This window comes from Cyclopterus lumpus, chromosome 9, assembly GCF_009769545.1.
Source record: "Cyclopterus lumpus isolate fCycLum1 chromosome 9, fCycLum1.pri, whole genome shotgun sequence".
In the NCBI taxonomy this organism is placed as follows: Eukaryota; Metazoa; Chordata; class Actinopteri; order Perciformes; family Cyclopteridae; genus Cyclopterus; species Cyclopterus lumpus.
The window spans coordinates 19525016-19550305 of NC_046974.1; the positions used below are offsets into that span (position 1 = coordinate 19525016).

The window sequence follows — 25290 nt, forward strand, 5'->3', positions numbered from 1 at the left end:
TCACGGAGAGAGGTTCCCCAGCAGGTCTGGGGTGATGTACCCCACGGGCATGGCGGGTAGGGCTTTGAGTGGGTGCTGTGGCAGGCAGGGAGGGGGAGACTGGCGGGGAGGCGGGTTGAGGAGCAGACTGTGCTGACTGTCCACTTCCTGCACCACAGTGTAGTCCGCAACTCGGGCAAAGAACTGGGATTGAGGAGAGTCAGGAAGAATGTAAGGGGATTGGCTGCCCTCTGCCGTGGCCGCAGGAGTGGTCTCCGCTGGCTGAGGGAATATGGTTTGATAACCTTCGCCCGGCATTGGGGCGCTATGGGGACCGCCAATCTGCCAGGCGTTGCCCTCTGCGGCGTACCGGCCCCCTTCACAATCCACTACCAGCAGCTGAAACTGCAGCTCCTTCTCCTTATCTTCCTCACTGTCCTCGCCGCCTGTATGCTCTTTTTCCTTCTTCTGCGTCTCCTCCTCTGCGCCAGAGGTGCTCTCCTGGATTCTGAGTTGCTGGCCGGGGGACAGCACCACGCCCCCGGTGGGCATCACGTTGCTGACTTGGGCGTAGAAGTCTGTGTTGACCCAAGTCTGGGGCCCTTCGGTTTGGGTATGGACGAGGGGCCTCGCGCCTCTCTCTGCAGCCATGGCTCTTTTCCCGACCTCGGGTTGGCCCGGCAGCAGGGTGGCCATCAGCAATAGGGTGTCCTGGTCGGGCAGATCCGGGTCATAACAGCTGGCCCGGCCTGAGTCATCATCCGGGAAGCTGGGAGGATGGGGAACAAAAGGATTTCACATAAGACATCTGGCAGCATGAAAACGCAGCCTTTACCTCACGTGGGAATCTGTGCAGTACCTGACGACATTGGAGAACCCAATGTTCATGTGCTGGCTGACGGGTTGGGATAGGTCCAGGAGCTTCTGGGTGTCTGATCCCTGGTTGTCCTCCTTCTCCCCAGTGTCTGCATCCTCCACAGCCACCTCGATGAACTCCACACATGGCTCGTCTTGGTAGAAATTGGTTGCATAAGTGGGTAGGCCACCCATGCCTCCACCACTCAGGATCAAATTCAGCTCGTCCAGCTTCCCTTTCTGCGTGTGCACAAATATGCACGTTAGTGTTTGTCGCAATCAGGATGTAATGACTTATTCATTTATTTTAATTGTGACTTAAATACTGCTTGCACAATTGGAAAATTAGCCTACGCTGTTTGTAATGCATTTTAATTTTCAATTTAGACTAAACATTTGAATAGTGTCCACTGTGCAGAAGGTTAAACTCTTTGGAAATTAAATGTCAAATGCTGTTTTAATTTTAATTTTCAAATGGTTAGAAAAAGAAAACCGGAAAAAGAGTGACTTAAATACTGCGTGCATAAATGGTGAAAAAGGGTTACATTGTTTATATTGTATTTTCATTTGATTATAGTGCACCATATAGCCGGCTACGACTGAGGAAATGTCAATCTGCTCTCCAATTTAAAAAGAAAAAGAAAAAAAGAGAACATTAGGATATAATAGAACTACGAGTCTGCATGAGCCGAGGACAGCAAGAGGCTGTGAAGGTGGACTATTCAGCATTAATTACAATAATCTCTGAGCAAACCTACTTTTTATAAAGACATGTAGCTACTGATGTATTTGGTGGTATAAAAAAGGCAGTGTAGGGTTGTTATGTTCTAAACTACAATGTGAATAACCAGGTTGTAGAGCTTCCCCCCCGTTCCAAAATGATTCGCACTCCGGCCCTGACGCTTTGTGTTTCACCTTTGCCTCAGCATGAAATAGCAGCCTTATTATTGTGTTTATTCCCGTAAGTACTTCTTTCCCCTGATGTCGAGGGGTGAGGACACAAGCTGCCTGTTAAATGCATCCCACATCCTCTGTCAATAACACACACACACACACACACACACACAATGCTGAACCCAGACCCTCTTCACATCGTAATATCCCTAGCTGGCACTCCGGTCCTGTGTTTACTTACACAAAAACCAGAGTGCTTGTTTGCTTTGAAATTATTTATGCTTTTATTTGATAGTTAACAAAGATGATAAACAGGCCGTGATCAGAGGAGGGACAGTGGGTGGTGCGACGATTAAGTGGCCCCACATGCCTCAGCCAACTGCCGCCCAGCAGTGTCTGTTTTTAATCAAACTTACAATGGAAACTAAATAAATAAATACATTTGAAAAAAAAACGTGGTTACACAAGACTTTATATAATCTTTACTGAATGAACACACCACAATCCCACTTTTTTGACATTGACATTTTTTATTGCAATGTTGTATTTGTAGCTCACTCTTTATGCAAATGAATGAATTGAAGTGAATGACCAGTATTGGAATAATGACAGAAAAAGTATATTAAAGTGTTGTTTTGTAACATGAATGCATAATCCAATAAAAGTAACTAAGATGGGCCATTTTACAGTTGAAATACAAACGTGTCAGTGCTCTCTGGTAGATAATGGGGACACTGTGTTGAATGGCCACAAAAATATAGCATCCTTGGTATCTTTAGGACAGCCAATGCTATGCCAATGTGTGGCTCAGGGTCTAGTATGTATGAAAAAAATCCCAGACGAGGCAGAATTATAATGCAGACATAAATGCACCTTTAACAGCTCTGGATCGATGCCTTTAATTTTGGGTGCAGGAACCGGCGGCAACAGAATCATCATCAATCTGCAAACGCGGGAAAAGGAGGTGGACACGATGAAGGTAATCGGTTCACACTTCACAGTATTTGTGTGTGCCCCGCTGAGAGCTGCACTACATTACAGGGTTGAATAAGGTTTGGACTCTATTGGTGTACATGCATGAAAGAGTGAGAGAGTGAGAGTGCGTTCCTACCTGTGCTGCTGAGAGATGACAATAAGCATGCCGAGTAAGAGGATGCCCACAATCCCAAAAACGAGAACGAGGGTGAGCGGGAAAGTATACTCTACAAGACAGCACGAAACAGAACCCATCATCATCATCATCATCATCCTCATCATCATCATCATGCTCCCTGTTCAACGGTGCTGAGCTCACCGTTGATGGGAACTTCCGTCACTTGAATGAAGATGGAGTCGCTGAACTCTCCAAACTTCGTGAAGGCCTGCATCCTGCAGCGGATGTGCACTTCATACTCTTTTCCTATGTGCAGACCGAAGATTGTCTGCTGGGTTTGCGGCTGCATCTCCAACTGATGTACGAAAAAAAACACAAAAGAGAGGGAGAGAGGGAGAGAGAATAAAAACACAGATATGGAATTTTATATATTATAATAAAACTAATATTTTGCTGCGTATATTAAATGAATCTGAAAAGGGTTCAGCTTTTGCATTACCAAGACAGAAGAGTAACAGGGGCCTCTCCAAAAGTAAAATTGTGGAGGCATTTCAGATACATTAAAATGGAGGACATAGTGTTATAACGGAGGGCTTTTAAAACAGTTTCCAAGGCTGCATTTGTCAGGCTGGCTGGCTCGGCATTACTGAATACGAGCCTGTGCAAGGTCCCATGGCCTCTGACCTACAGATCCCTCCCTTCCTTCAGAGAGGCTGTGTTTTCCCAGAGGGCCTTGCTCTGGCTTCCACTGCATTGCCAACAAAGCTCCACTGCATGTTAGCCTCATGAGTTCAGGGGAGGGGGGAGGGGAAAGGAAACACAATGTCTCTGTATGACCTACCTACAATTTACTTTAAAGAGGGTGCATGAGTGTTTGCATGTGTCAACTTGTGCCAGTGCACAGAGGCCTTTTGTAAAGTTTTACGGTGTGTGTTCCCATGTGTTACTACTGTGTGTGCATAAAATAGAGCAAGAGAGATTATTTCAGAGCAAGTAAAGAGAAGACTTACTGCTTCCCATTTTGTGGTATTTATTGCTTTGTACTGGATCTCGTACTCAATGCGCATCCAGCCTGCCCCGACGTCTGCAGAGGGTGGGGCCTCCCAGTTGACCATGACATCATAGTTTAGCCCAGAGGGACTTATATTGAGCAGGGTCCAGTTTAGAGACACTGGTGGGTCAGGGCGCACTGCCGGGGAAAGGGCAAAAGTTCAGTCTGAACAGGGAGAAAACACTTGGAATTATTTACATCAAGATTATGAACATGCTAAATCAATGGCTGGCTTTTTGAGGAGTGACTGTGGGTCAGTGGTTAGCAGGTCTGTCTTTCAATCAGGTGGTTGGCAGTTCAATACCCGCCCTAGTCGATGTGTCCTTGAGCAAGACACTTAACCCTGAATTGTTCCCTGAAGCTGTTCTACAGTGTATGAATGTAACATGGTTGTAAGTCTCTTTGGATAAAAGCGTCAGCTAAATGACATGACATGAAGTGAAATGTTTTATGCACTTGATTATTTGTAGATGAACAAATAAAGAATGAATTAAAGAAATATGCTCTTTAAGTCAACGTGGAGGTCACTTATACTGGTTGTATGTTAGTATGATGAGCCGCATATGAACTGGGAAAACGTTGAAATTGATCAAATATAAACTAACATAAATAAAAATACATAACAGAGGTTACAACCCGAGGGTTGCGCAACCCTCGGGTTGCACAAGTGACGAAGGAGGAACACTAGATTTCATGGAAATTTGACCAATACAATTTTATACTTCTTGCGTACAACAAGAACTTTTGGCCTGATGGCTACACTGGCCGGGGGACCAAAAACGTTAAGATCGTCCTTGAATACACAGCAAATTTCCTGGACATCCAACTCCTTTACTCTGTACCCTGCCGTGGGTTATTGTCTATAACAACATGTTGATAACGAATGTGCACGCACGAGGTGAGCCAATAAACAAAACGTTTCTCCGTCGAAGAGATATCAGCAAACATGGGACATATGTCATGTGACACTACAGTGTCTATCAGCATCCTGGTCAGATAAATGCCGCCAGACAAAACATTTACTGTGTAAATACTGCGTATCTGACACTTGCTGTGATACTGATAAGCATGTGACATTTGCTGGTTTAGATTGATATGCAGCAGCAAGTACCATTTCTTACAAACCTGTCTGTGCAGGTGATCTAGTAATACGAGCGGCGCCCATTTTCTGTTTATGTTTTGAATTACTCTCTCAGCAATGTGTCAAATTATTGGCGCAGCTACATCCGCATGTGGTGTTTTGACAGTGATGTTTCACGATGTTGAGTGCATTGTGGAATATATGTAGAATTACCCTAATTCATCGGACGCGTTGCAAAAATATGGACGTTTGCACATGTGTTTTTACTAACCGATGTTCTCCACGGTGAAACAGTCTTCCTCGTTGTAATAGGTGATGTTGTTTTGGCTGCGAAGCTGCATGCAGTAGGGGATCCAAATGGACGTGTGGGCGTTATCGAAGAAGCACTCCTGATTTGAGTGAACATACTCTGGACACTCTTTCCATTCACTGGCGGGCGAGCTGGAGGAGGGAAACGATGATGGCAGAGGAAAGAGAAGAGGAAGCACAGAAAGACATGACCGTTGAAAAAAACCCACAAGGATTTGAACTTCTCCTGGTAGACGAGGCGCTGCGGCTATCACACTCACTCTTTCTTAATGTAGAAGAGTCTGAGCGCTCCAGGGGAGGACAGGTTGTGGAAGTTGCCCGGACTCCACCAACACTGGAATGTTGCCTGGTCTCTCGATATGCAGTCTGTGATGTGAGGTTCAAGGGGAGCTGAAAGGTGAAGGAAGGGAAAGGATCAGAGGCAAGACAAACGGAAGAGCTCAGATTGCATTCGGCGGATCAATCCCCTTTGTGGAGTTTTCCTTTTATTGATGCGACAATCCTGGTAAAACACAACGCTGTTCCATTCCCAATCCTCCTTAAACCGTGACAACAGTCACGATTGGCAGTAGGCTATCTGCAAGCCAATCTCAATGATATTCAAAGAGTTTTTTTTCGCCAACACACCAGGGCATACCTTATTCCTTTCTGTAAACATAATTGCACCGTGTGATCATCATGCATTTTTTCAGCCGCCTTGAGGTGTTAAACGAGGCTAACTTGCATCTCGTGTTGCTCTAAAATTGTGAGTAGAAAAGACAGAGTTATAGGCTGCATCAAAGCTGCCTCACCTGTGCTTTTCTAACCTTTAGATCTATCCACTCCCATTTCATACCATCTCTCATCCGCCACACCCCGCGGCCCTGACTCAAACCCTTTCGCTGCCCCTCTGGTCCGAGGAGGCCAGCTTCTTATTCATCCACCAGAGTCCCGGGGTTTGCTGCAATCATAAATAAGCCACGTGAAGATATCAATCGATTTCTGCACTACTTGCTCTCCTCCAGCGCCGGCTGCAGCAAAAATCACCCACCAGACCCCGGAACATAAACATGCTTCACAAAGCAGGGCAGAGAGGGAGCTGTCATGGGTTATTTGTTTTTGTAGTTCATATATTAAACAATAATTATCTCCACATACAGACTACTGCTAAATCTTCCAAAAAAAAAAAAGAGTAAAAGGGGTTAAATACATGCTACCAGCATGTGCATTGCATACGACATTTGCACACAAACGGCTAGCATGCTTCCCGAGTTAACATTAACCAGACACCGCAACAAATAAGCCCAACCCCCAGCATCCCAGACAGCGAATACTCATAATTTATTCACACATAATATGCACTGTAGTGTCACGGGCTGTCGCTAGGACAGGCTAGCCTGGGGCGGTGCAAAGAGAGAGATGAAAACAGGCACGTCCAAGGGTATTTAACAAAAAGTCCAGGTTTATTTCCCATCCCACCAGCAAGGTAACATCCAAAAACAACAAAGTATCAACAAAAAAGGTCCAGTTAGGTAACACAAAACATCCCGGAGGAGAAAGTGGTTAATTAACCAAACAAAAACTCAATCCTGGTGAATCCAGGCTACGAGGTCCTCTCCCTTGTTGTCCTCTTCCAGGTGCTCGTGGGTTCACCTTCCGCTCTCCTTTCTCCTTCCCAGGTGCTCTCCCTTAAGTCTCCCAGCCCTGCCTCAATCAGGTGCCTTAAGCAGCTGCAGCTGGGTGAGCGGTGAGGCAGGCTGGGAGATGTAGTTTTTGCACTGGTGGCCACTCTGTAGCGTCCCTCCACTACCTGTCCCCTTGTGATGCCACAGCACCATTACTTTGATTACTTTTCTCACTTTCTGTTTGATGGCAGTGCAACCTCCTAATTCACCGCATTCCTACGCCATTAGGCCTGGAGCTCTCAACCCTCCCTCCACCTTCCCCACCTTCCCTCCCTTCATCTTCCGTCTTGGTTCCCACAGCTTTGCTATTTCAACTGGGCCTCCCCTCCCCCATCCAGCAAATTCCAGCTGCCACCATCAAAGAGCTTGTTCTGCTGACACTGGATGCAAAGGAGTGCTTAGAGCTACAGCAGAGCAGATTACATGAAAAGTGAAATAACACCTTGGAAATGCACGTCTTTGGGTTAAATGTGTCTCGTGGTCAGGCAACATTTCAACTCCCACTTTTTTTTCCTGGGCAGGATGCTGTTCTACTCTGGGTGAAGAAGACTCAGGAGCACACAGCGATTGTTTTGAAAGTTACCCCCCCCCCTCCCCATAAAGAACATGGCTCTGATGCTAAAGGTCAGAACGCACCGGCATACATAAAGAAAAGAAAAGTCTTTTGCATTTTTGAGCAGGGCTGAGGATGGTAGTTAAGCTGAAGTGTGTCAGAGGTGGAAGGTTGTGCAGCAACACTTGGATAGTATCCAATTCTCACCCTACTCTCAGCTCAGCGTCTCTCCTTTACACTCATTTTCTAAACCTGTCATACCTCTTCCCTCGCTCTTCTTCTCTGGTATGATGCGGCTGGATCTGTATGCATTGCTGTAAAAAGGAAAAAGAAAAGAAAGAAGGAAACTGGAACTGTTCAAGTTGTGACTGGCTCACAAGCCACGGGGCAAAGTCTTGACAGCTACATGTTGATTACCCGCCCAGATAGGCTGGTAATTTTGTTGCAGGGCCTTGCTCCCCGTTTTATACACAGACTAATACACAACCCGTTTCAGTGATAAAAAGATCAATCCTGCCTGTACCTGCCAGCTGCCATTAAATGATCAGCGGTTGAAAGCCTTCGGCTGGAAGAAGAAACTTAATTGTGTGTGTGTGAGTGTGTGTGTGTGTGCTCATCCTGTCTGTTCATATGTATCCGTCGGTCCTTGAGGGCTGTGTGTGTCTGAGACTGATAAACAGCTCTTAGCTTCACGTCCTGTCTTCATCAGTCCATACAGAAGAGCTAGGAGACCCACTTATCTACCTCAATGTCAGCTGTAGCCATGAACATCCACTGAAAAGACTAAATAAAGCCTTTTTCTTGCGCCAGCTGGCAAACGGCACTAACAATAGGGAGAGAAAGGTGCGACCAGGATTTATCAGTTAACGAGTTGTGAAATGCTCGCCTGTCACAAGCAGCAGGGACGGAAATGAGGCCATTGTGCTCTGAATTATCACCGTTTCCAGCTCATTTGCAGATTTAAGTTAGTGTTGAGGTTAATAACGCTTCAAAAGGCTGGTAAAAAGAGGGAGGAGATGTGCAAATCTAGCAATTTTTTTATTGCAGGGTGGTGTTTCATCTAGAGAAATTTCAGTCTACGGAGGGGATTAATTATCTGGTGTCCATCAGGGCTCTATTTTGGGTCCTTTAATCTTTTCATATTCATCTACTGACAATTTCATCTGCTAAACAGATGAAACTTAGATATAGGCTTCACTAATAGAACGATATTTTTATTCATATTTAGCAACTGAGCTGAGCTGAGCACATTGACAGGTCATCAAATTTCCTGAATCTTCACAGGAACAAAATGTCCATCTTCCACAGCCGTCACAGTATACATCAGACCACACAATAGGTTTCTGGGTGTGATTATTTGATTGCCTGAATGAAATCACAACAGACATATACGCATTTGTTAAATGTAGCTTTAAAATAATAATAATTTGAATTGCACCTACAATTGGGCACATCCCACCTCCCTCTGACAAGTTCTTGCCACGACGACTGCAACTCACTGCATTTCATATTTCCTGTGTGAAGCACTTTTGGCACAAATCTGGTTAAAGTACATACATTACCTTGATCATCTTTTACTTTGGGACAGTTAGTGAGTGGGTTTTCGGAAGTGTTTTCATGTGTTTCTCACTGTGTCAAAAATAGCACAAAAGCACAAAGAAAAAACACATATAGACAGACTGTCTGTAAGGACGTTAAGTGTCTCTTTATTGTGCTATTAGCACGTAATTGATTTGAATTGCCCTCTGCTTGAAGAGAACACACACATGGCTGCTGAACAGTCGAACCTGTTGTCCTCGGTCACTTCACTCACAACTCGTACGCTGCTCTCTACTGACCGGGTAAACACAATTACAAGGCACACAAAACTGAATGGCCGCTGCAAGTCTCAATTTAAGCCTAACAGGAGGCGTACAATGCAATGTAATGTCTCTTCTTTTTATGGTAAAGCTATAACATCAAGTGCTTATTTTATGTTATCTCAGCACAAACATTGGGCAATATTCACTCGCTTTTACGAGATTAATTAAGAATAAAAAAATAAAATAATGCTATAATACACTTCCGGGTCAGACGCTGACGTAGTAATCCCCTTAGCGGAAAAACTAATTCAATTCAATTCAGTTTATTTTATATAGCCCAATATCACAAATTACCTAGTGACTGTGGCAAAGAGAAGGGGCGTCTACACAAGGTTATACTTCAAACAAACATCATTTATGAAGTTAATGAACAATGGAGTGTGTAGATCAGCAATGTCAGCACACGAGAGCGGTGCAGGGATGCGTGCTGTGGAGGTGTTGGAATGTGTTCATCCGAAAGAAGGTGACAAAGGGTGGATGTGAGCTGCAAGGAGGGAGAGACCTCCATATGGCTCTTTGAAATCCGTATTTTATGCCTATGTCCTTTATTTTATGGAGAAAATGAAAACCTCCAAATTGCGGTTGGGAGTGGAAGTTAAATGTTTAGTCAGGAGGCCATCGAGAGATCCGGAGAGTGCGAGAAGTGGGCCAGAAGAGAGGGGGAGAAAGGTGAGAGGCTGCAACAAGATACAAACAGGGGAATGCTTGTATGATATAAATAACTCCCAACATGCACAAGCTGGTTTCACACACAAAAGCACACACACAAGCGGACCTCCTGAACTTACACCTTCAAAACTAAAACCAACAGGGAATATCAAAGTTCCATTGTCCGACCCCTTGGAAATGTTCCGCCTTTCCTCCCAGTTGCACAACAGGACCTATGGGTATTTTTCTTCCTTCTTTAAGTTCGGGACCAGTGACGAGTTGACGCTCCATCTGATCCTCATGGTTCCCTTCAGCGTTCATAGCATTGAAGTCTTGCAGGGACAATCTGATGCGTTTGACCATGCAGTGACCCAGTCAGCATTTTTTCTTCTCCCAGCGATTTATTGCCTGAACTAATGATGTTAATCTCCCCTAATGCCATTACAGCCCACAGTATTGGCTTAGTTATGTTATATTACATCCAAGTGAGAGTAAATATAGATGAGCGGGGGTGTCTGGCTTCCAGCTTGGATACCTGCATATGTACTGAGGGCACACTCTCCGGACCTCTATCTTTCTCCCCCGTCTTTTCTTTTTGGCTTATTCCTTTCTGCTAGCCTCGGCAATTCAGCGGGGTGTCAGACGTTTTCCCACGGGACAAAGCCACGTGCTAAATTCAGCCTGCAACTGTGGCGGCCTCACGCTGAGGTGGGACGTCCCCCGCTTAAGAAATGAGAAAGGCTCCGTAGCGTTTATTATAAGTGAGAACTGAAAACCTGACATCGTTTTCTAAGCTGTGGCCGCTCCACTCGCCTCTACCACTCGAAGCAATTAATTCGTCTTTCTGAAAAAGTGTCCCTGGTATTCATTTTTCATATTCTAAGAAAATGCTTCATGATTCAATTTTAACGCTGTGATTTTAAGTTAAGTAATTATATGCAACTCCTTTATATTTCCTTATTTCACAAATGCTTGAAGAAATTGCTTTATTAATAAATATATATTAGGCATAGCCTTGAGTATTCATGTAATGTGTTTATGTAACTCTGTAATGCTGTTCATTCTGTACACATGACATCTATTGCATCTGTCCATCTGGGGAGAGGGATCCTCCTCTGTTGCTCTCCTGAAGGTTTCTTCCCTTTTTTCCCTGTCAAAGGTTATTTTTGGGGAGTTTTTCCTGATCTGATGTGAGGTCCTGGGACAGGGATGTCATATGTGTACAGATTGTAAAGCCCTCTGAGGCAAATTTGTAATTTGTGATATTGGGCTATACTGTCACAGGAGTAGCGGCAAGAATAGGACCCAAACACCGACGAATAGGGAACAAAAGGCAACTTTAATGCTTGCAGCAAAAATCCAATGGACTACCTCACCCCCGTGATCTATGGTGATCATAACAGGACGAACTGACAAAGGGGAAAGACACAAACAGGGATTAAATACACAGGGCTGGTGCAGGTGATTAGACACAGGAGGAAACAATCAGGGACATGGAAGACAATCACAGGGACAGGAAGTGCAGGGAAACAGAGGACACGAGAGACAGGGACTACAAAATAAAACAGGAAACACAAAACAAACTACAGATCCTGACATATAGAAAATAAACTGAATTGAATTGAATTGAGTAAAGGCTACATCACACTGATGTAGCCTCTATTTGGGTAAACGAACCGTTTACCCAAATAGTATACACATAGAAAAAGATATTACAGGTTCTGGTCCAGGCTCTGGTCATCTCACGGCTGGACTATTGCAACTCCCTCCTGGCAGGTCTACCTGCTAATGCCATTCGACCTCTACAGCTCATCCAGAATGCAGCTGCTCGACTGGTCTTCAACCTCCCAAAATGTACCCACACTAGTCCGCTCCTCCGCGACCTTCACTGGCTACCGGTGGCCGCCCGCATCCGCTTCAAAACATTGGTACTTGCGTACCGTGCTGCGAACAGATCGGGTCCGGTCTACATCCAGGACATGGTCTAACCGTACACCCCAGCCCGTTCACTTCGCTCGGCTTCTGCCAATCTGCTTGTAGCTCCTTCACTTCGAGCTAAATCACGACTGTTTGCTGTGCTGGCTCCTCATTGGTGGAACGAGCTTCCCATTGACATCAGGACAGCAGAAAGTCTCTACATCTTCCGGCGCAAACTAAAAACACATCTTTTTCGACTATACCTTGAATAGGTAGCACTTAAATGCCGTAGTAGCACTTAAATGTCCCTTACCGATAGCACTTTAGTAGCACTTAAATGGCACTTACGGATAGTACTTTGTAGTTTAACTTTATTGAAGAAATTGTACTTGCTTGATTCTTGTTGTTCTGAGTTTGGACTCACGGTTTTATGCACTTATTGTAAGTCGCTTTGGATAAAAGCGTCAGTTAAATGACATGTAATGTAATGTAATGTAATATTAAGAGTGTTACACATTTCCGGTTTCACTTGTTTGTTACTGTTGATATGGTACTCCTCAGTCCGGCCTGCTGCTAATGAACCATACTCTGTCTCTCTCTCTCTCTTTCTCTCTCCTCTCGCTCTCTCCAGGCCAGGCTCGCCAGTCCACTGCTCTCTGTGTCCGAGAACAGAGCCACGCTAAACGGCATCAGTCTGAAAGTCTGAGGAGCAGAGTCCTCCTGAGGCCCTCGGACGTTTAGGAAAGATTGCGAGGGGTGTGAGGGAGGGAGAAAGAGTGAGTCTGTACATGAAGACAGATCGAGACAAACGACTACCACAGATTATAATCCCTTTGGTAAGCCTTTAAATACACCTCCAAACGTCTACTCTGGGCTAGTTATGCGGCTGGCTCTACAACGGACATAAAAATGCTGCAGAAACAGAATAACCCTGAGCAGGGCTCTTTTAGGTCTCCAGCTGGAACAGCAAAATGTTTTTTTAAACAGCCCCAAAAGTGTTACTCAATAAGATTGAGTGATTTCAGCATCCTAGATGTGATTGCGAAAAAGAGCGGCGGTTCCAATATTGGTTGTTTCGAGTGCAGAAAGCATGTGTCAGGTTGGAGTTTACACTGTCGAGCTTGAGAAAGGCACAGGCTGCGTGTGTTTGCTCACGCAATCATTGGCTGCTTTGTGTTTACAGATGTTTTAACGGTTGTCAGGGAAGATGCGCATGGAGACCATTTTAATGATTGGAAGGAGGTGGACCGGTCAAAGCCTCATCTGCTTATCAGAAAGATAGCAGAAAGTCACAGAGATAAAGATATTTGCTGTAAGTCTGTGAACAAAAGTCAAAAGGCCCAAGGGCAAATATGTGGAGCTCAAAGCTCCGTGTGACAGTACTAATTCATACATGAGTGCCTTTAATTGTAAAATAGCATCTGTAATCAGGGGTAGCCGTGTTGAAATCACTCTTTTTTTGCTTGTTAATATCAAAAGAATATTTCGATAATTAACTAGGATATGACTGGCTACCTCTATTCTATACACATCTTGTAACCGTCACATGTCATCACTCAGCTACGGCCTGTTACAGCCATGATCTATTGATACATTGGAATGTGTGTTCGCAATGATATTACTTCAGTCCGTGGTTTAAACCGCTGTGTAATAGCAAAGAGGAGGAGTTGTTGAACAACCAAAATCTGTCAGACAACATTTCTTTGGCCAGCACTGGCACCCGAATATATATATATTATTTTTTTTGCTTGCTAAAGTACTTAGAGCAGGAGAGCAGAAAGAACAATATGTCCACAGCACACGATAATTGAACCAATGTTCTCAAACTTCTGTGCCACATCGGTCCACTGAGTCATTTGTTTTCCCCAACTGATGAAGCTTTGACTTATTCCCTTATTCCCTGATCGATGCAGTGAAGAAAGCTGCAGATTGCACAATGGACTATATAGACCTATTAAAAAAAATAAAAATCATCCTTAAATCTGAGTGTGAGGCTTCAATATTCAACACAGAAGCATTAATAGCGGCAGCGTTTTCTCCCCAAGAAAGCCGTCTAAAAAGACAGAGGAGAAGAAGGGTGTGAACACAAGATCAATTGGCCTTCTGCGGCCATAATAAAGTAATATTACCAGTTGGTATTCACGTAACCCACATAAAAAAAGAGAGAAAAAGGTCAGAGATGGTTTGGAGATTTCTCAGGTCTCCGCCTAACGCCGTCTGGCTCGCTTATTAATGCCAATGAGCAGATGCACATGCACTTAAGAATAGACTGGCAGGACAGCGACTTCCCAAAATGTATATTTACGGACGACTTTTATTGCGTTGCCAAATGTTTCTGGTACCTTGAATTCCATCCAAAGCTAATGTTCCCTTAACTGGAACTGAGTGAGCTTAAAGAAGAACAACACCTCGTCAACACATTTCAAAATGTTGTTACCAGGACACATTCTATATTTCCACTTGATGAAGGATTTCATTTATATATCAATGACCACAATAGGCGTTGGTATTCTGTCATAACATTGATGAATTGTTTCAGCTCTATTGTATGTGTGGCTTTATCAAAACGATGTCCCAAGGGCACGTTGATGAGCGGCTAATTACATTCTTTTATGTGAACTTGATCACAATGAACTCAATTGAAATACATAAAACTAACGCAGAGCCTGATTTTCTACTCTTAGGATTTGTTCACAGATTGCATTCAGCCAACTGGACCAGGTCCATGGACAATAAAGGTTTTCATAGAAAAATGGTTGCAGTCAAAAGTGTCATCCCCGATAAAATAAAACCCAGGAATGCCGACTCAGCAGAACAAAAAGGCCAGACGGCAACGTTTTAAAGGTTAGAGACAAAGTCAACAGCAGAATTGATCCATTCTTGGGAGCTGAAGCTTGGCTGTGAGGACTTCTCTAAATCATGCTGTTCTCGCATAGAAAGACATGAATGAACCAAATTACTTTTGGCAGGGCCGCACACTTTCACCTAATTCCAGCTGCAACCATTATGGGAAGATGCCAAATCACCACAAGGCTATTACGCTCAGTCTGTTTTGTGATTGAGAATCGATTGCGGATATCAAGCGGTAAAAGACAGCCATCTTGGCCACTTTAGGGATTTCGAGTGGTAAAATCGCACGCCAATCTGCGTGTTTGGCCTGTTTTCCTCGGCTGCAGCATTCTTTCACCTAATTACTTCAAATGGTTCAGTGACAGCTGGATCAGCTGGATCAGCTGGCTGAACATCCTGCGTCGTCGTGTCCCTGGACTTTGACAACGAAGCTCCGACTATATATTTACCCTAGCACTATTGATCACCAGGCTGTTTGACAAGCCAAACTAGGAAAGTGCGGCGTTTGCTCAACGGTGAACCTTTCCACATGTATCTGAGCAAACATGGCGTTCTGCAACTGATGTCTGACAGAAGACGCGATAACGAGTGTCAACAACGAGTTGTGTGCAAAACCTGAATCACAGTTGTTAATGTTTGATGAGCTGCATGAGAGAGCGCCTAATAAGCTGAAGGATGATTTATTCATTTGTTTTTGTTACACATCAGTCTGTTTCTACTGCTTATTTGTCCCCGGTGCAAAAAAAAAGAAAACCTACCTGGTGACATCACGCGGTGCCGGCCCATGAAAAAAGCAGATCCCGGAGTGGACAGCCAATCCAGGGAGGACATGAGGAGAAGGAGCAGGAGATTGGAGGAGGAGGACAAGACAGTCATGATGCTGGAGAGAGAGACAGAGGGGAGAATGAGGAAGGTGCAGATACACAACACATCAGTTGAACTCCATGATGACATGCCCATGTGAAAAGCCGCCTCCTTCCCTCAGTACTCTCTGCCTCGCTCCCACTTTTTTTCTCCCTTTTTTCTCCCTTTTTTCTCCCTTTTTTCGCTCTCTGCCCTGAGAGCACTAAACTGTGGGTGGGTGGCACTGCCATTTATTTCAAGCTGGTGTATGTGAAACCCAACACCGGACAGGGAATAATTAATTATCATGCCCAGCCGGTGCTGCAGCGTTTGTAGGTTCAGACGTAAGCAGTGAGTGTTATTTCTTTGTGTAATCTCCTCTAAACATTTTAATTTGACATTTCTCATAAAACATTTGAAAATATTTTGTCACAAGATATGATTTCAAACAGACTGTATATACTGTAGGTTTAAGAAATGACAGCAGGAAGATTGAGCTGAGATGGAAGACAAAGGTGACCCCTCATGATGCCAACTGATCGGGAATTAAATATCAGGGTAATTTAACTTGTTGTCAGTATGCCTGCGGTTCCTCCGAGGTGCGGCCTAATATTTTTTAAACATCACTCAAGTCCATGTAATACAAATCTGGTTTATAAACAGTGACAAATACCACTGCATAAGCGTAACAGCACATGTGGTAATACTAAACTTGCATTCATTTTGATGGCCCCCTGGGGGCAGCAGAAACAAGCTGTAAGCGCAACACTGACACATTATCGCCTTTAAAGTCGATACGGGGCCTTCCAGAACCTCCGGGTCTGAAAAGGGAAGCCGAGGCGGAAGTGCTGTGAACTTGCATTCTCTCAAATGGTCCTCAGGACCACTGACACTGACTGGGTTGCAGAATGAAGTCAGATTGAATAGAAGTCTATGAGAAAATGACTCTACTTCTCATTTGATTATTACCTCAGGAAAACATTGTGAACATTAGTTTATGGTCTCAATCTCTAGTTTCAAGTATTCTTCAATACAGCATGATGTTCATTTTGTAAATGATGGTCCATTTAGAGTTACATAGACCATAGGCAGCATATGCTTTAGGACAGGGCTACCTTTTGATTGACAGGACGCTACCTCGGCATTGTCAGGTCTGGGAGTTGTCCGTGTTTTTTTCTTACAACTTTAAACCTCTCAGTCCACGGCAGTTGATCGCCACATTTTGGTTGCCTACAAGCCCACTTGCTCAGCATTCGGTTGTACTTCTGGTTGCAGACAAAACAGATGACGATGGCTAACAACCAAGATGGTGACAGTCACTTCTTACATAGGGTCTATGATATGGGGGAAATTATTAAGAAAACAGTTGCTTATCTACTCATCAAGGAGATATGGGGGCAACATTATCATTCAGTCATGTTCCTGAATCCTGAACACATGAAAAGTCCAATATGCCCCCTCCTTTTAACTCTGTTTTGGTCTTCACTGCTTTCTGAGCTGACTTTTGAGCTGCTTGATACTCGTGTGTAATGTGATTACCACCCGTAGGTCATACGTGCAACATCTTAATACAAAGTAATTTGATCCACTGTCCCACACTAAATCTATTCCATGTTACAAATAGGAGTATCTGACATTTGGTGTCCAATCATCACACGCTGAGAGAATATAGAAAGATGTCTTTGTGCCACACCGAGAGGAACATTGACTCCCCTCCAAAAACAAGACTTGAAGATTCCAACAAAACCTTTAACACAGACGTGTGGTGACTGCCTCTCTCATCCAGATGATTCAGAAAAACTCTCTTCCTGATCAATAACCTGGTGTTGCCGGACAAGTTCTCAAGTCAAGTCCAACCTCTAAATATAGGCCAAACTTTCTGTCCGCACCCTTTTGCTATTTACAGCTGTGTCTCCGCAACTTTGCTGGGGAGCCAGCAAACCCAAACTGAGAGGCTATGTTTCTCAGGGCAACTGTGGCCGTATTTTCCCAGTTCTGGTGTATTCTGACAGTGAATTACACAGATATAAAATTCTTCCTCTGTATGATTTTTTTTCAAAGGGGAAAACTGTTTGCCATGCCTACACGTGCCTATAGTAAGGCAAGTGACTATTTCACAACATTCTCATATATAGAGTGACAACTACTGAGTAACAATGTGGCCAGTTAAGGCACATTTTATTTAAGTCTGAAAAGCTTGGCTAGAGCATTGCCAGACCTAGGGGCACAAAATAAAAATAAAATGTGTGAGCAAAGTTCATTATGAGTGTTTGTATAACAGCACATATCAACACACTGACAGCTGTTTAAAATAAGAAAACCTTCCATCCCTTATATTTGCTGCAGATTAATAAAATGTATACTCTGTACAAAGTGCAACTACAGCAAAAACAATGTACCAAGAACATAAAGATAGGAATCTCTACATCTTTGCAAAAATTAAAGTTTGGACACAAGACTGGACACAGTTCTTTGCTCCTCTTTTCTTTTTTCCTTCACATTGTCTTTTCTTTCTAAGAGTCTAACGTTCTTTAATCAGTCGAGTAATGAAAGTACTATAACTGGAGGCCTCCATATTACAGTCCCTCCACTCCGACATGTGGCCTTATGTTAATCCCAACATTAGTCTCAGCCCCTCACTCATGTGAAAGCTTCTGTGAAAGCCCTGGCAAGGCTGGTGCTTCATCTCGTGCATGTTTCTCCCCAATTCCTCTCGGCCAATTGCGAGCTCTCAGACTCGCGGGAAGGCCGCCTCAGCCAATGAGAAAAGAGGGAGGCTCAGCCCAGGCCTCCTGGGGTCTCTTGGTAAACATTTAAGGCCTCTGTGGTCAAACCTCCTCCCACTACCTCTGCCCTGAAATGCACGGACACACACACACACACACACACACACACACACACGCACACACACGCACACACACACACACACACACACACACACACACATGCACAGACACACACACACACACACACACACACACACATTGCCAGCCCAGGTTCCTCCTCTCCCCCCACGCCTATTCCATGTTTCCTCAATTCTCTATTGATCATCTGTGTTTGTGCAAAAAGGTAGCTGTCAAGAGAGGGAGGAGGTTAGGAGGATGGGGTGATGGTGTGAAGTTGAAGCCAAAGGGGAAACAAAGTTATGGGGTGAGAGGTCACATCATCTCTGTGTTAACACACACACACACACACACACACACACACACATCTATGTTGTGTCTGAGGACGCTGAGGCGAATGTTCTTTTTTGTGAGGACAAGAGTGGGGTCATTCAAACACATTTGCTGTTTGACTTGCATTTCTAAGTTATCGATCTTCTTTAAGAACCACTGTGTGAGGAGGTCAACTCTAAATGGCACAAATATCAGGGGACAGAAATCCAGGACACATTTCTTCAAAGTTATACATTTTAGAGCTGAGAAATTTGGACAAGCAAATTTGTAGTACTTTTGAAGCTCATGGCGAGTGAATTTGGAGTATAGAGCTGACATTGTTATACGTTTTCTCTGGTTTGGATCCCTCAAGAGAAAGGATCCAGTGCCTAGATGCATTTATTGAGCAAAAAGACAGTATTGACCAATTGCGGCACTATGGAGCGAAATGCGATGCGATACACAGTCCCCGCCGTCTACCGGGAAGCGTAGCAAATTACCACGTGAAGAAGAAGAAGAAGAAACAGAAGAAGAAGACTGCTTGAACATGTGCACAATGAGCGATTAAAATAAATGGTTTAAAAAGGAAATGTTTCACGAGGAGAACACATCCAACCTGTTTGTCAGAATATATGCGTTTTGTTGAGAGACAGCAGCGAATGTCAACAAAAAAATGTTTACTTAACATCCTGAAAAACTCTAAAAGCAAAGAAAAGGAATTGTAATCTGGAGTGTGTGGGTGTTTACCTTGAGGTGGGAAGCAGGCATGGAAACACACCCGCGCATGAATTAACATAAATGCACAACACTGAGGTTACCTCTTGAATGGGATTATTGCTTTGATGGACCACCTCTCCACTTAGAGCCCTCGATGAGCTGTCAAACTCAATCTGTGAGAGATACTCGTGAGAAACAGGTGCACACACACTCGTTTTGGCCAATGGATAATTAGCATTAGCTTTTAATCTTTCTCATTCTTTATGTCCCACCATGCCTCTGTCAACATTCCAGTAATATCAGACAGCCGTGGTGGCCACCTGAGTGGAGTTAAGTGCTTCGGGCTAGAGGAAATGAAGTGCAAGGCAGAACGAGAGTGGCAGACGTATCACTGAAGGTAAAAAACAACCAGGACAGAGCTCCTCTGAGTGAATCAGATATTCCAAAAATGTACAAAGACATAGCAAGTGGCGTTTTAGTGAAGGCTCCTGTATGCACAGTGTCATTTCGGGCTGTCCAACATGAAAGTACACAATCGAGAGAGAAACATTGTTAAAGTGGTATGGATCAAAGCAGAATGAGTTTTGCGACCAGACGTCATATGAGAGGGCGGAGCTCATTTAGGCGACCAAGTTGTTACAATTAACTTTTATGAACTCTAAACACACTGTAAAAGGGTTTTAGTTGTAAGACCAACACAAAGACAACTCCCAGATCAGTCAATCACAAGTTAACCATTCCCAAAAGCATGTCCTGCTTTATGGTCTATTTGCTTCTAAATGGGACAATAATTTACAAAATGAACATCATGCTGAATTGAAACTAGTGATTGAAACCATAAGCTCATGTATACAATGTTCCCTGAGGTAATAAATCAAGTGAAAAATAGGTTAATTTTCTCATTTCTATACAATTAGACTTAGTTTTGGAACCAAAGGAGTTGCCCTATGGTGGCTATTAGAGAGAATGCATTGGCTTCACTTTTCAAACCTGTAGGTTGCCGACCGGACATGCTTCCAATATTGCATATTAAAAACCAGTCAGTGGCCTAGTAGGTCATCTTTGAGTTCTCTTTTATTTTTTAAATCATGTATCCAAACATGTTTTAGGTGATGGGGCTGTAAACCAGCACTTGATCTGCCTTTAGTCCAACAGGGTTTCAGAAATATGCTACAGTATGACAAGAGGCATGACTGCCTTAGGCTTTAGGGACTCTTCAAGTCTTTGAATGGACTAATGTGAATGTGATGCCTCCCATTAGTGCATTCTTGATCTTTCACTCACTCACTATCAACTTGTCATTATGTCTTTTATTCCTTCTCTAGGCCCCTATCTTTTCATTCATTACAGTCTATCTTTCACTACAAATGTACTGATACTCCAGAGCTCCAAGTGCCTCACTGATGGGCCAATTGAGGGCTGAAGACCAATGAAAGGAAGATGCTAATCAATTTAATATGACCTTGTTAATTGCTTTGGAACCAGTCAGTGAATTACTTGCTAAGCCCATATAACGGAATCTATTCAGCGTCTGATTTCACAAGGAACACCCCCAAAAAAGAGGCAATTTAACTACAATTATGGCGTAAAGCCCACATGAGTGTGATGCCACACGGAAACCCGCTGAGAGGAACCAGCCCTTTTGGGGAAATGTGTTGTGTTTAGCTAGCCAGTGGTGTAGCTAGCTGGTGGTGTAGCTGGCGTGTGATTTAACTAGCTGGTGGTGTAGCTAGCCGGTGATTTAGCTAGCCGGTGGTGCAGCTGGCGTGTGATTTAACAAGGCAATAATTTAGCTAGCCATTGGTGTAGCTGGGAGGGGGTTTAGCTAGCAGGTGGTGTAGATAGCCGGTGGTTTAGCTAGTTGTGGTGTAGCCAACGTTGCACTCCCATAGTAAAAACACGTAAATATATACACAAAATCTTACCAAAAAGACTTGATGTCCAGCCATTGAGCTTACATTCTTTTTTAAATTGCTAAACACGTTGCTAAAATGACACATAAAGCACAATTATACCGAGACACTGGAAAAAAACCTAAACACATTTTCTGCTCTGCACCCAATTGGCACTCTAATTTGACAAAACACGAGCATAGCAAAAAAATCTCACCCATTGGACCAATTATCCAAACACCTGATTGCTTGATTGTGTACTCATCGCTCAGGATGTAAGCACCAGAAAAGTGACGACAGGTTATTTACCTGTTGATAACAACAATGGAGGCTAACAAAGCAGCGAGACGCAGATTTTCAGTGCAAAATGCGACCCTTGGAAATACATTGATGCACTGATTGATTTCACAATGTGGAGAGAAATAAATTGTTATCAGTAAAAAAATAAAAAGTGGTTATGTTAACTTTTTCCACAGCAACACAACAGGCCTTTCCCTCACTGAACATCCATAGACTCCCAAGCAACTGGCACCCATACATGGAGCATCATTAATCACAAGGCACGATTATATTTCAGGGCTCGCAAGATCACCACCATACATTATTTCACCAATATCATGGCAGAATGACTTCAACATCGTCGTCATCTTTTCAAAAATAATAGCAAAGTTGTCCATGGTCAACTGTGTCTCTCAATAAGAACCATGCAAATAGATTGTCACCACTGCAACCTATTTCTTTAAAACAAACAAACTTAGAGTAAACATACCACAGACTTCAACATGAGCCTGCACGTTAGGCCAGAAACTCGTGAGGTAGAGTCCACACAGACGAAGAAGCCAGGGCCCGAAAACTGCAGCCCAGCCAGCTGCTTCTACTAGACCTCTGACTGGATGCATTCACATAAATACTTTGACCTGTGGCGAGATAAGAATGTGTGCGTTTGTGGAGAGGGTATAGGCTTACACACATTTTTAACCCGTGTCTCTGTGAACGCGCCCAGGCATTCAGATCTGGCTAGTGGATATGCTCTAATGTCTCTTACTCTTATTTCATAAGAGGGAGAGAGAGTGGAAAACTCAGAGTCAGCACACTGGCATGAGGAGAGCCAGTGCTGGAAGCAGGACACACATCTGCAAACATTGCTACACCCTGTGTGTGTGTGTGTGTGTGTGTGTGTGTATGTGTGTGTGTGTGTGTATATGTGTCTGTGTGTGTGTGTGTGTGTGTGTGTGCGTGGGGGGTGTAAAATCAAGTGTGTGTATCGGAGCGAGAGCAAGAAAAGGTAAAGAGTGCCAGTAAGGGCCTGGTTTCCAGCAGAAACGGTAGAAAGTGTGTGTGATCTTTGTGGAAAATGTCTGTCTGTGTGTGTGTGTGTGTGTGTGTGTGTGTGTACGCACGGGCATGCAACAGTTGGTCATTTCAGAGAGAGCTAATTTAAACTAATCAGCCCAATCCGGTTCAAATAAATGGCACACATCCAGTGCTTCAAGTTCAATCTCATGCGGGAGAATAAAGAAAAGTATAAGTATAAATGTGCAGCACGTAACTCTAATTAATGCACTCAACCCTGTTGTTTCTCATGTCAGACACACACTCATCCTGACAACCACCATCACTGAAGACAAAGTGCACGTTGATGTGTGTCAAATCTAATGGTTTTCCAGAGTGCTGTCAGAATATAACAGCTGTACTTAATGTTGTATGTGGGAGTGTAGCAAACAGTGAGACAGAAACTGATGGAACTATAATGCCTCTTAAAACTCCTCAACTCGTCTGTTAATACACTGTGTACTTCAGCTACCTGGAGAGGTGCTGTAATGGCTGCCATTAAACATGTCCATGGTCGGGCTTTCTCTCTCCGTCTGATGAGCAACAATAAATCATATTGAATATGGCTCAGCTTTATTTAGGTGAACATCATTCAACCATGCGCTCTTAAAGGAAAAAGGGGTTTGTGATATGGCCTATACCCTATAGTGTCAGGGTTTGTGAATTATATCCAAATTGGACCCTAAACTAACGCCATCCAGCGGACGCAGCATTTTATACAGCTATGTGATGTGATTTAGGTAAACAGAATGATCAGGGGAAACAACAGAGGAAGTAAAAGGAAAAAGTCATGGGACTCAATGGTGCGGTAAAACCTTGTTCTTAATCTATTCTGAATCTAAAAAGTATCAAAAAAGTACAACAGCGTGAAACAAACTGAAATGTTACACAAAACCCTCATTCCCTCAAAATGCAGATAGCTCAACAATTTGATGAATGAAGATGAGGAAAAAAAAAGTGCATAGGGCCTTATAGAGTTTGCAGATTGCCTCTAATTGTGTATAATATTAATAACAATAACGTCAAACTACCGTGACAGCCAATACTAATTAGCCAGCAATTCCTCTATAATAAAAAGAAAACAAATCCTGCTGCTTTTCTCCGTTTCATATTGATGTCATTTGAATTACTTTGGGGATTTTTGAGCAGTTGATGAGACTTTATCAGTTCTTTATCATGAACTCTGACAACTTCTCACTAACACTTGTCTACATGTGTTGATTAATAGATCAGAATAGTTCAAAAGAAAATTGACCGTGGTTGACTGTGGTTGCACTCCTCGTGTCATGCATCTACAATAAAAAATATATAAAAATGAATAAGCATATTCACCGGAGCGAGCATGGGCCTATACTGATCTCCCTCTGTGCATACAGCTATACACCATGCTGTGTCAACAATGAAGAAACTCCACATATACTATCTCCGCTATGCACCTTCAACTTCGAGGTTTGATCCCCCTTTTTTCCCCCAATGAGCCAGCGTGTCTGTCTCATCGCTATCTCGAGCAGATGTTTCTATTCCTCCTTCGGGATTTGATATGTTTCAGTCCGCTGTTTGGGCTACACGTCCCCGCCGGCCATGGCTGTCACTTCGTGGGCAGTTGCAGCGGAATTTTAGAGCAACTCTTAAGCGTATGTCACGTATAACGTGAGCTCCATTCAACCGTGCAGTACACTCAGCACACTACATATTTATGATCGGTCGACACATTGTTTGTTGTTGTTGTTGTTGCAACGAGCAGCCCGAGTTGTAAAAGAAAAGAAAAACAAATGTAATGCACTTTTTGTGTGTATGTGTGTGTGTGTGTGTGTGCAACGTTTCCAGGATCCTGCGTAAACTGCGTAAACGCATGGCGTTTCGGAGATATGGATGAACGCACAGAAAACACGATCCAAAAAAAAAGATGCAACAGAAGAAGAAGAAGAACCGCAGCACACGCGCGTACTCACTTATTTCGACGTCCCGAGTTTAAAAAAACCCCGCATAGACAGCACGACGGATCGACTTTTCAGAACTTGGTCATTTGATGGCCAGCGTGAGGAACAGGCACAGAGTTAGTCCTGCTTCTTCACTCCCAGCCGGTCTGGTCTCTGCGGTCAGGGTGTTCACATCATCCGATTATCGAAGAACCTGTGGCGCTTTCGCGATGAAGATTGCGTGTTGGTGTTACCCGCAACTCAGTCCATCATCTCGCTTACTTTCAGTGTTACACGCGCTACGTAGCGAAGACCGAGCCAGCGTGTGCGTGTGGGAGTGTGTGCACGCGCGCGCGCTTGTGCGTGTGTGTGTGTTTCTAATGGCGGTGAAGCGCCCTCATTCGCCAGCAATCCAATCTGCTCCATTCTGAGCAGGGACAGCCGGGGAGAAAGACTGCAGTGCTACAACCTCCAAAATAAAACTCTCCTGCGAGGAGCTCCCCGCTGCCACGCTGCATGGTGAGGGACCCCGTTTAAACCAAGTAGGGAATCAGCATTGTACTAGTCTACTTGTTCATAGAGAGAACCATGCTGTACGTACGAGAAGACACACGCAACAGATGTTATTTCAATTTCAAACCAACAAGTTATGTGCACGTAGGCAAACAGTTGGACA

At 43.9% G+C, this 25290-nt stretch overlaps 1 protein-coding gene across 1 annotated transcript; it reads right to left on the reverse strand.

Annotated features, from left to right (window-relative positions):
• ghra (growth hormone receptor a) lies at positions 1 to 24875 on the reverse strand. The gene is made up of 10 exons (XM_034541388.1): positions 24648 to 24875; positions 15515 to 15636; positions 5523 to 5652; positions 5225 to 5394; positions 3832 to 4010; positions 3023 to 3176; positions 2840 to 2930; positions 2602 to 2671; positions 839 to 1074; positions 1 to 748 (listed from the first exon to the last, which is right to left on the reverse strand). The coding sequence occupies exons 2-10, from the start codon at positions 15630 to 15632 to the stop codon at positions 1 to 3; spliced, it is 1896 nt and encodes a 631-aa protein (XP_034397279.1). The 5' UTR covers positions 15633 to 15636; positions 24648 to 24875.
• Positions 24876 to 25290: the final 415 nt, after the last annotated feature.

Excerpts from the sequence above, each read along its gene's own strand:
- ghra (XM_034541388.1), bottom strand. The coding sequence starts at position 15,632 with ATGACTGTCTTGTCCTCCTCCTCCAATCTCCTGCTCCTTCTCCTCATG. Across the intron at positions 4,011-5,224 it reads TTTCACCGTGGAGAACATCG|TGCGCCCTGACCCACCAGTG; the intron begins GTTAGTAAAAAC and ends TTTCCCCGGCAG. Across the intron at positions 749-838 it reads GGGTTCTCCAATGTCGTCAG|CTTCCCGGATGATGACTCAG; the intron begins GTACTGCACAGA and ends CCATCCTCCCAG.